This window comes from Vespula vulgaris, chromosome 1, assembly GCF_905475345.1.
Source record: "Vespula vulgaris chromosome 1, iyVesVulg1.1, whole genome shotgun sequence".
Classification (NCBI taxonomy): Eukaryota; Metazoa; Arthropoda; class Insecta; order Hymenoptera; family Vespidae; genus Vespula; species Vespula vulgaris.
Genome location: NC_066586.1, coordinates 5,963,458 through 5,973,486, shown reverse-complemented (window position 1 = coordinate 5,973,486; position 10,029 = coordinate 5,963,458). Strand labels below are relative to the sequence as shown.

Below are 10,029 nucleotides of genomic sequence, written 5' to 3'. Positions count from 1 at the left end.
TGTAGTATGACACGAATTATGAGTCGAAATCAGAGCAACGTACCGGAATAAAGTACCGGAACTAGTCATCGTAAAACCCTGAGTCAATAAAATTGTTGAATTTTTTTCATTTGAATTTTTGAACTATATCATTATATATTCAATAGCAATATAAAAGAGAAAGAAATTTTTAACGACGAAAAATTAAATTAACAAGCGAAGAAGAAATTTTCTTTTCAAATTTTCACAATTTTTATCCTTCGAATATTGGGGGAAAAAAAAAACTGAAAAAAATGCATAATAAAAGAATACGCCAGCCCTGCGATCGTACGTGATCACATCGTGTTCCATATCTCGATTAAATTTGTATTAGTACTAATGTAGAGGTCAAAAGTAAAAGAAAGACTCGGGGAAAAAAATCGTTGAATTTTTGACGACATAGAGTTGCGCGAACGTGTCTTTTGATCTCATTCGAGGACTGCGAGTGGATGCTGCTGGTGGTGTAAGCAGTAAGTACGTTAGAAATTTCTATTCATTTGATCGATAGACCTAGATAATTTTTTATTGTTTCTATCTTGAAAAACCATCTGTAAAAGAACAACATTTTATTTATTATTTCGTTTTCGTTCGTTTTTCTTTATAAATGAAATAATAATTCGAATTTTGTAGATCGAATTGCGAGTTTGAGCTGAGCTACGCGAAATAAGAGAGACAGCGAAAGTTTGGGGTAAGTACAGTGTAGACAAAGAATTCTATTTAAATAGACGAGTTCGTTTACGTTCTACGATATACATACACTACGTCCTTGAAAGAATCGTTTCGTAGCTATGGAGAGTGGGAGACAGGATTTAGATAACGACGAAATGAAAGAATCGTCTCGACCATCTTCAGTCGTTCCAACGTACAAGTCTGAGTCGGATGGGAGTACTCCGGTTTCCTTTGATCAACAATTAAAATCTCACGAATTGTTAAACATGGGAAAACAAAATGGGGGAGAAAGTGATCTCGACGATGGAACGAAGGAGAGAATGCTTACGGACGAGAGTAAAATATCGCCTACTAAAGATGCCACAGAGGTATTATATATTGACGCCATCTTTTTTATTTTATTCTTTTTTATTCCTTACTTTACGAATTTGGTACGGATTTGTTGCTTTCACGCGTATTTTTTTTATTCAAGATAAAAAACCGAGAAATTGTTCATTTATATATTATGTCGACGCGATGTGTAACATAAGGTGGTTACAAAAATTAATCTCTGAGAGATGAGGATAAACTGCAGGATAATTCTTTTTTTTTTTTTTTTGCTGTTTACGATAACGTATAGGTATATTTTTATGATACAACGTTTCTTTGTATTTCGAAGAAATTAAGATGAAATTCATGTAGGAAAGTATGGATTTTCTAACACGGTTTTTACCATGACGTACTCGCAATATCGTCATGGATAAAGAATTACGAAGATATTCTTCTTTCTTTATTATACATATTAGTCTTCCTTGATAAAATTGAAAATCTTTTTCTGATTGCGTCATACCCTGTATTTTTTAAATCTATTTTATCGAATGGAATACTATCTTTCGAAATAATTCGTTAAAACCAATAATTATCTATAAATGAGATTGTTTAATTTTGCAAAGCAATAAAACGATATATAGAAGCAAGAAATTTTCGAAGTTACGTCATACTTTCACTTAGTGAAATATATTTGAATTAAGAATTTATCATTTTTGTCATTCTTGCATGAAAATGAAAATATTTTTCGTTTATAGGTTAAATTTATATCGGAAAATGGAGATGCAAAAATCGATATTGAAACTGCTAAACAGACACTTTCTGGAATGGGGAAAGAAGAATTGATGAAATTTGCTAATGATCCATTTTGGGTTCGTTTAAGATGGTTTTTATTCATTAGTTTTTGGGTATTATGGATCGCTATGCTTGCTGGTGCTATAGCTATTATTGTAATGGCACCAAAGTGCGTAGCACCAAAGCCTAAAAAATGGTGGGAAGAAAGTCCTATTGTTCGATTACAATTTTCTGATTCACCTACCAAAGATTTAAAAGGTTTTAAATCTCTTCTGGATGAATTAAAGGAACAACATATAAAAGCAATTTGTTTACCATCAATAATGAAAGGAAGTTTAGAAGGTATAAACAAAAATAATCCCTAAATGATGTTCGTTATTGAGATTCACTTAAAAATATATAACATAGGTTTTTATCTATATTTGTATTATTACTTATGGTATTTAGGACATACGGATAATTTCATGGAATTAGATCCACAAGTAGGTGATATGGGTGATCTAGAAGATCTTGTTAAAGCTGCAAAAGAAAGAGATCAATATCTTATTTTGGAATTAGATCCTAATCATTCTTCTATGAAACACTCTTGGTTCGAACAATCTGTTAACACTAAAGATCCTTACACCGATTACTATATTTGGGCAGATGGAAAAACTACTTCTGATGGTAGAAGGCAACCTCCTAATAATTGGGTATTATATTTAACATTCTTGTAATCATTTGAATGCTATACATACCTATGAATGTTTTGTAAATATATTTTTTCTATATATGGTTATTTGAATACTTTTTGGATAAAGAACATTTAATTGTACAAAAATCTTTATAGTTTCATAACAATTTATTTTAATATAGTTAAGTGTCAATGGTGGATCTGCCTGGGAATGGAATGAACAAAGAAGTCAATATTATCTTCATCAATTTAATAAAACTCAGCCAGATCTGAACTTTTATAACCCAACTGTGGTACAAGAATTTGGAGTAAGTTATTTTTTTAATTGGCAAATGATCTTGGGTGAATTAATTTGTGTAACATAAATTTATTTTACTATTGTATTATATAGAATATTTTGAAACATTGGTTAAAATTGGGAATTAGTGGTTTTCGATTGGCAAATACTCAATATCTGACAGAAGATTCTACTTTGCGGGACGAATCTCTGAGTACAATACCAACTGAGATTGATAATTATCAATCATTGGTACATGTATACACTCGAGATCGATCAGAAAATGCAATAGTTTTAACAAAATGGCAAGAAATAGTTTACAATGAAACTAAAGGACAAGGGTAATTATATTTAATATTATATTTAAAAACGAAAAGAAGTATATTCATATAATATTATATATATTTCATATGATGAGTTTCCAATAAAATGTCCACAGCTTATTTGCATTACAAGATGATATTGGAGCAGATATCTTAGAAGTTTATAATGAAAAGAAGGCATTAATTAGTCTTCCACAAAGTTCTCAATTTTTAACAACAGCAAATGCTAGCATAAATGCAACTACTTTGTATAAAGGTATTAAACAATGGATAACTATTTCATCTTGGCCTGGATGGGATGTAAGCATTGTTAAAATAAACAGAAATATATCTGACATAAATGCTTTTTTTGTTTCTAAGAAAATACATTAATATTTATTTATTATAGATAAATGGAGAACAATATAGTTTAAGACAACGAATGGCAGGTGATATAGCTGATAGCATAACATTAATGTCTATGCTTTTACCAGGAACGCCTATTCTTAGATTAAATGATACATTATCTGCTAAAAATGCATTTGCAATATTAGCTAAAGCTCGAACAAGTGCGACGTTTCTTTATGGAGAAACTGATCCTAGAGTCGTAAATGGAAGTGTTTTTGTTTATACAAGGTAAGATCCTTTTAGATAATTATTTAATATATGTCAATATTATCATATTTTATACTTATCTAATATATATATATATATATAATGGTTAAATGTTTAGTGATAAATTATTAACAAATAATAGTAATATTAAAAATAACTACTTAATAAATCTACAAAGAATAGAGCAATTGGTTGTATTCACATGGTGACATAACACAAATTGATCCATTTAAAGTTCAATTATTATGTCCAAATTTATTCTTTACACTGATATAACTGATAATACCTTCATATAATAAACTAACCAAAGATTAATTTACCTTGTTTCATGTTTCCTTCTATGTGTCACAGGAGTTGGTGAGTTCACTAACATACTGTATGCATTTCTCTGCATGTAATTTCCAGTAGTTTTTTTTTCTAATATATGGAATTTTAATTTATTTAGTTTAATAGTAACATGCACGAGTTGGTTAATGTAATTAAAAGATTATTAAATTTTTATGAACATTAGTTCTATTTTTTAATTTATTTTTAGGTTAAAAAGTGGTAATCCAGGATATCTAGTAGCATATCAGAGTGAAGAATATCCTACAATTATAGATTTATCATCTATACCTGGAATATCAGAAGAAGTAACCATACTTGCATATAGTCCTAATTATGCTCAAGATGGAGATGCTTTAAAGTAAGTACACGTAATCTAAATAATATTCTAAAATAAAATCTTACAAAACGGTACTAATTTGTTCATTGATTTTTCAGAACAAAGCTACCTTCAAATATGATACCTATATTACCTAAGAGTACATTGATTCTAACTTTTGTACCTAAGGATGATGTAGAGTAATATTACGCATTTAAACTCGCTCATTATCTATATATGAACGTAATTATTTGTTTTATGCAAATGATTTGCTTGATGTTAATTACGACTGATATATCATTAAAAAGCGTGGCAAAGTATTAAAGAGTTGTATATTTTTTTAACTCTATTTTAAGAAATTTCATAAGAATTATTTAATATTACTTAAAAATAATTAAGTAGAATCAAATTTTTATTTTCATATGTATATTTAAAAAGTGTCAAGTGGAAATTTAAATTATTGACGAATGATACACGGTAAGTCTTTATTCAACAAAAAAATTTGCTTTAAAACTAATTATACAGCAACTTTATCTTATTACTTTATTTTTGTATATATACAAAATTTTAGCTTAATGAAAAAAGCAATTTCAAATGATCAATAATAACTTATATTAACAAATAATTATAGATAAAATTGAGATATCAAATTCTAGAAAAATAAGAGACTGTTTGATAATTAAAAAAAAAGATATTTACACCTAGGATTAATATTGTTTCACTTAATAGTTAAAGCATATATTTTTTATTGTATATCAAGTTTATGTGGATCAGTAAATCTTGCTGTAAAAATATAAAACAATGCAGGTAAAGGAACCAAGACAAGCATTGCTGGATGAATACTAATACCACGTAATGTAGCAACAGCTACTACTCCATAACCATGTAACAACCAATGACCAAGTATCACTATTACATTTTTCACATCTGAAACTGAGCTAAGTAACAGAGATTTCATGGTCTGTAAAAAATGAATAGATTAGTATCAATAAAATATATATCAATATATGATTATTAAAGTAGATAAAAAAGTATATAAAGTTGTTTACCTGATTTAATTTGAAAGCAAAATGTGCTGCATTTGATAAAACTGACAAAATAATAGTGATATAAGGAAATGAGTAATCTGCAAAATATATAATATTACATCGATATTAAATATTTTACTAATTCACTAGAAAAGTCAATGATTTATTCCTTATTTACATATAAGACCTCCTCCAACAGCATGTAGAAGTGCTAAAATAGGATAGAAATATAGGGCAGCATATATTGAAAATTTTCCATGTTTTGGTAAGAATTTTTTTGCTATCATTGGCCTTAGAATCAGCATAATAACTATGCCAAGAGCATAAAAAACAAAAACCATGGTATATCTAAAAGATAATAAGATATAAATTAATTTATATGTACATAAATAATTTTTGATGAAAGAAATCTCATTGAAAGATTAAAATATGTAATTAAAATGTTACTAACAAAGGATATACTGCTTCTTGAGTACAATGTAAAGTTGTTTCATAGTTTGGACTAGGATTATGTAGTAGTGTATACCAGTCTGAAAGACGACGTGTTCTACAAGATCTTATTTCAAATGTACCAATAGGATCAGTTAATTGTAAAGTAATGAGGGATGCACTCAAAACTTCAAATAATGCAGATAGATGCAGTGCTATGACTTCTTTAGGTATATTTCGTCTCATCGAAACACCATCAATACAAAACCAATGTAAAACTAACGCTAGCAATGCCATGAATCCAAGGTATAACCAATCATAAAACATAGGTGTATCTTCACAAGGAACACAAGAGGAAGAAAGATTCGTCCTATATCCACGAGGACACGCACCACAGTCACTCCAATTTCCATTTACTAATAATTCTTTTCCACAATAGATACCAGGACATCGTGTAAAGTAATTCATATTTTAATGTTTCAAAATTCTTTAACACATATTTTTTACAGAAGGTAAATTTTACATAGTCTTAACGTAAAACAAATATTTAATTTTTTTAAACAAAAAATATTTATATGTCGGCTCATATCTATTATTTTGGATTTGTATTATTATTTGAATTTGTATAAAATCATATTATCTATCGTTAGTTTAGAAGTATCAATCAATATTAACTGATGTTTAATTTATTTAGTATTTCAATATTACTGCAACGTCAATAATTTTTGTTAAATCCTTGTATAACCTTAAAATTGATAATACAACTTTGTTTTTTACTTTCGAAATCCATTAACCATAGACTATACGATACACTACGTACGTATGTACGTTATAGCTCGTAGTGCGCACCTATGCGGTCAGTCACTGGAATCATGTTCATTTAATCAATACCATACGAAAGTTAGATTTTGATAATGGTTTCTTAATACGTTTTTTAAAAATATTTACTGCCTATATTAATAAAAAAAGTGGAATACGAATCAATTACGGAAGTTATTTTAAGATTTTTCTATTATATTGTTTGAATGTCATATATACGTGCTTGAAGTAACGATTTAATATTTTCTTACTTCATTCTTTTAACAAGAAATACCAAAATGGAGGTCTCATGGACAAATACTCGCGAGAGTTTGAAAAGTTTTGCGAAGACCCTAATATGTAGAAAATGGTAATCAATTTACACTTATTATAAAAGAATATATTATTATATAATATTAATATTTTTTCTATTTATTATTTTTGTTTATTTTTTATAGCGGAAACAAACCGGTAAATCCAGTCAGTTATACTTCTTGTGGACATTTTTTCTGTTCACATTGTATAGATAATTCAAAATGTTATCAATGTGGTATACCAGTTAGAATAAGTGAAATACGCAGTGATCATACAATATTAAGTCTTTTACGTGATTGTGACGTTATTGCGAACGTAATAGAAGAAAGGTAAGATTTATTCGTTTATTCTATATGAAATAAGATTATTTTCACATACTAATATTAAAAAAAAAATTTCTTTTATATATTATTAATAGCAATTTATGGAGTGCACTTGTTGGTGCAAGAAATATTTTACAAAATGAAGATGCATTACCTGCTGATATACAAAATACTATTAGTAAAGAATGTAGTGTTGTTAATTACTTACTAAAAAACAATATTAAGAACATAAATAAAAGTAATCCAATGGGTGAAACTCCTTTACATATAGCTTGCATAAAGGTATATACAAATTTTACTTATAAATAAATATATATATATATATTTATATATTTTTACTTATATATTTATAATATAAAGAATTGTAAGTTTTAATACAATTGCATAAAATATATTTAATTCTTTTACAGGGACAAAAAGAAATAGTAAAAATTCTTCTTGAAATTGGTGCAGATCCAAATACAAAAGATAATGCTAATTGGTCACCATTGGTAAATTCCTTAATATAGCTTTATTTCTTCTTAAATGTAATCATCAAAATTATTCTATTTATTGACTTATCAAAATTTTGTTCTCAGCAAGAAAGTATAAATCTGGGTCATTATGAAATATGTGAGTTACTATTAAAGGCTGGTGCATTTACTAATTCACCAGGTATAGAAAATAGGACAGCTTTACATGAAGCTGTTATAAATAATAAAGTAGAAGAAGTAAAACTATTACTTCAATATAATGCTAATAAGGAAGTTTATGATCAATATGGTAAAAAACCTATGTATGTATTTATTTCTTTTTATAAGAATATATCTAACATTCAAGAATTTCATTGTTCCCAAGTTAATAAGATATAACATACACTTTTACAGAGATTATTGTTATTCTGAAGAAATGAAGGAAACTTTGTTAAATATAAATGTATCTTCTATTAATACAGAAACTGAATATGAGTTAAATAGTATTTTCGATCAAACATTCTATAATAATAATTTAATTGTATATTTATCAAATTTGAGTGAAATAAACAAAGAATTATTTGAAAGAGTAGTTGCAAAACATAAAATAAAATTTATACGTACCTATAAGTATGTATAAGTCAGAATAATTTAACTCTTATATTTTCTAAAATATAAATGTATAATATTATTTTGATTTCCTCTGATATATTAGGCCATGTGTAACTCATATAATAGTGGAAGTAAATGAACAAAATATTGCTGATCTTACCTATGATATTATGCTTGCTTTACTCAATGGCAAATGGTTACTGACTAGTGAATGTAAGAAAATTAATTGATAATATAAATTGAAATAATTCATTTATTCATACATTTATTTATTCATAATTATTTTTTTTTATAGGGGTTTCAGTGAGCTTAGAATTGTCGAATATACGTGAGGCAGAATTAGAATTATTTGAAGTCAGTGGTTGTCCTACTTTGGAAGTACCCAAACGAGCTAGGGAAAACGAAGAATATCAAGTGAATTGGATGATTTTTTATTTATATATTATTTTTTTTTAATAGGCTAATATATTTAATGTCCCTTAAATATTTTTCTTTTTTTTTTTCAGAATCCACGATTGTTCAGTCGATGTTCCTTTTTTCTTTCTCTACAAGCGAACGTTGTTTATCGTATCGGCGATATTAATTTAACGAAGGAAAAAGTGATAAAGTTGATAAAAGCAGGTGATGGAATCATCCTTAACAGGGAACCAAATCCAGAAGATATAAAAAATTTGAAGCAATATATCCCATTTCATGTTGCTCATAATCCTCATCATCCTTTGTACAAGTGTACACATTATATTATATATCCTGCTGAGACCAGTGAACCACTCATAATATATAATATGCCTCATTTGCGAAGTCTCCCTCTGTTATGGTTAATTGAATCTATAGAGAAGTTTACTTTACTTAATCCATCTTACATAGGCTTGTAAGATAATAATTATCTGTTTTACGCATTTCATTAAAAACCATAATTCACATTATTCCATTCGATAGACGTAATCCATATTATATGGACATAATTTATATTATTCTATTCGATGTTTAGATCTTATTTATATTTATCAATATTTATTGATATATAATAAATGTCTTCAAAATAGTTAATATAATCAATTAGTCTCTTATTAGTAGTCTATATTATATAGACATTATTTATATTATTCTAGTCAATGTGTATTCTATTCGATGTTTAGATTTTATCTATATTTATCAATATTTATTGATATATAATAAATGTCTTCAAAATAGTAAATATAATCAGTCTCTTAGTAGTCTATATTATATAGACATTATTTATATTATTCTAGTCAATGTGTATTCTATTCGATGTTTAGATCTATCTGTATTTATCAATATTTATTGATATATAATAAATATCTTCCAAATAGTTGATATAATCAATTAGTTTCTTATTATATACGTTAATATACTATTGTACATTAAAATTTAGACTATTATCCCTGCTTTCTCATACATACGAAATTCATAGTAAACATGCAGGTTGCATAGGCAACGATAATTTTCGAAGAAAAATATTGTACGGTATTATGTTGGTACATTTACGGATAAAGTACCGTTAGTTTTGTACATGTGTATTATACGCATTACACATTATGTGGATTGTATTATATGTACTACAAGATGTGAGGTTCACACAGATGGGCGGAGCAAAAGAATTGGAAGCGGAAGGGGCGAATCTGACCGAGAAGCAAAAAATGGCGATAAAGAAGGTAAAAGAAGGGGAAAAAAATAGTGAAAGAGATTGAGTACCAATGAAGTTACACGCTACGAAAAAGAAAGACACGTTCCTTCGTAAACGTAGTGGTAT

General features: G+C 27.5%; 3 protein-coding genes across 5 annotated transcripts; 2 read left to right on the top strand and 1 right to left on the bottom strand.

The window, feature by feature from the left end:
- The first annotated feature begins 340 nt into the window (after window positions 1-340).
- On the top strand, window positions 341-4,623 carry LOC127066325 (neutral and basic amino acid transport protein rBAT). Of its 2 annotated transcripts, none has more exons than XM_050999937.1 (11): window positions 341-488; window positions 649-706; window positions 805-1,055; window positions 1,752-2,130; window positions 2,236-2,480; window positions 2,644-2,769; window positions 2,853-3,079; window positions 3,178-3,361; window positions 3,450-3,676; window positions 4,191-4,340; window positions 4,418-4,623. In XM_050999937.1, the coding sequence occupies exons 3-11, from the start codon at window positions 807-809 to the stop codon at window positions 4,500-4,502; spliced, it is 1,872 nt and encodes a 623-aa protein (XP_050855894.1). In that variant the 5' UTR covers window positions 341-488; window positions 649-706; window positions 805-806; the 3' UTR covers window positions 4,503-4,623. The 2 variants fall into 2 exon arrangements, with proteins under 2 accessions (XP_050855894.1, XP_050855984.1); XM_051000027.1 differs by having other exon boundaries at window positions 355-492.
- A 146-nt stretch (window positions 4,624-4,769) lies between these two features.
- On the bottom strand, window positions 4,770-6,559 carry LOC127067170 (JNK1/MAPK8-associated membrane protein). Its single transcript, XM_051001832.1, has 4 exons — window positions 5,778-6,559; window positions 5,505-5,674; window positions 5,348-5,424; window positions 4,770-5,259 (listed from the first exon to the last, which is right to left on the bottom strand). Exons 1-4 carry the CDS (start codon window positions 6,221-6,223, stop codon window positions 5,044-5,046), a joined length of 909 nt encoding a protein of 302 aa, XP_050857789.1. The 5' UTR covers window positions 6,224-6,559; the 3' UTR covers window positions 4,770-5,043.
- Window positions 6,560-6,616: 57 nt separating this feature from the next.
- LOC127066741 (BRCA1-associated RING domain protein 1-like) lies at window positions 6,617-9,598 on the top strand. 2 transcript variants are annotated; one of them, XM_051000862.1, is made up of 9 exons: window positions 6,618-6,923; window positions 7,012-7,197; window positions 7,287-7,473; window positions 7,602-7,682; window positions 7,770-7,966; window positions 8,058-8,273; window positions 8,359-8,468; window positions 8,551-8,669; window positions 8,762-9,598. In XM_051000862.1, exons 1-9 carry the CDS (start codon window positions 6,853-6,855, stop codon window positions 9,128-9,130), a joined length of 1,536 nt encoding a protein of 511 aa, XP_050856819.1. In that variant the 5' UTR covers window positions 6,618-6,852; the 3' UTR covers window positions 9,131-9,598. The 2 variants fall into 2 exon arrangements, with proteins under 2 accessions (XP_050856912.1, XP_050856819.1); XM_051000955.1 differs by lacking the exon at window positions 8,058-8,273 and having other exon boundaries at window positions 6,617-6,923.
- Window positions 9,599-10,029: the final 431 nt, after the last annotated feature.

Coding starts and splice junctions, on each gene's coding strand:
- LOC127066741 (XM_051000862.1), top strand. CDS start 6,853: ATGGAGGTCTCATGGACAAATACTCGCGAGAGTTTGAAAAGTTTTGCG. Junction 7,474..7,601: donor TACATATAGCTTGCATAAAG/GTATATACAAAT, acceptor ATTCTTTTACAG/GGACAAAAAGAAATAGTAAA. Junction 7,683..7,769: donor ATGCTAATTGGTCACCATTG/GTAAATTCCTTA, acceptor TTTTGTTCTCAG/CAAGAAAGTATAAATCTGGG.
- LOC127067170 (XM_051001832.1), bottom strand. CDS start 6,223: ATGAATTACTTTACACGATGTCCTGGTATCTATTGTGGAAAAGAATTA. Junction 5,675..5,777: donor CAAGAAGCAGTATATCCTTT/GTTAGTAACATT, acceptor ATTATCTTTTAG/ATATACCATGGTTTTTGTTT. Junction 5,425..5,504: donor TGTTGGAGGAGGTCTTATAT/GTAAATAAGGAA, acceptor TATATTTTGCAG/ATTACTCATTTCCTTATATC.
- LOC127066325 (XM_050999937.1), top strand. CDS start 807: ATGGAGAGTGGGAGACAGGATTTAGATAACGACGAAATGAAAGAATCG. Junction 3,362..3,449: donor CATCTTGGCCTGGATGGGAT/GTAAGCATTGTT, acceptor TATTTATTATAG/ATAAATGGAGAACAATATAG. Junction 3,677..4,190: donor AGTGTTTTTGTTTATACAAG/GTAAGATCCTTT, acceptor ATTTATTTTTAG/GTTAAAAAGTGGTAATCCAG.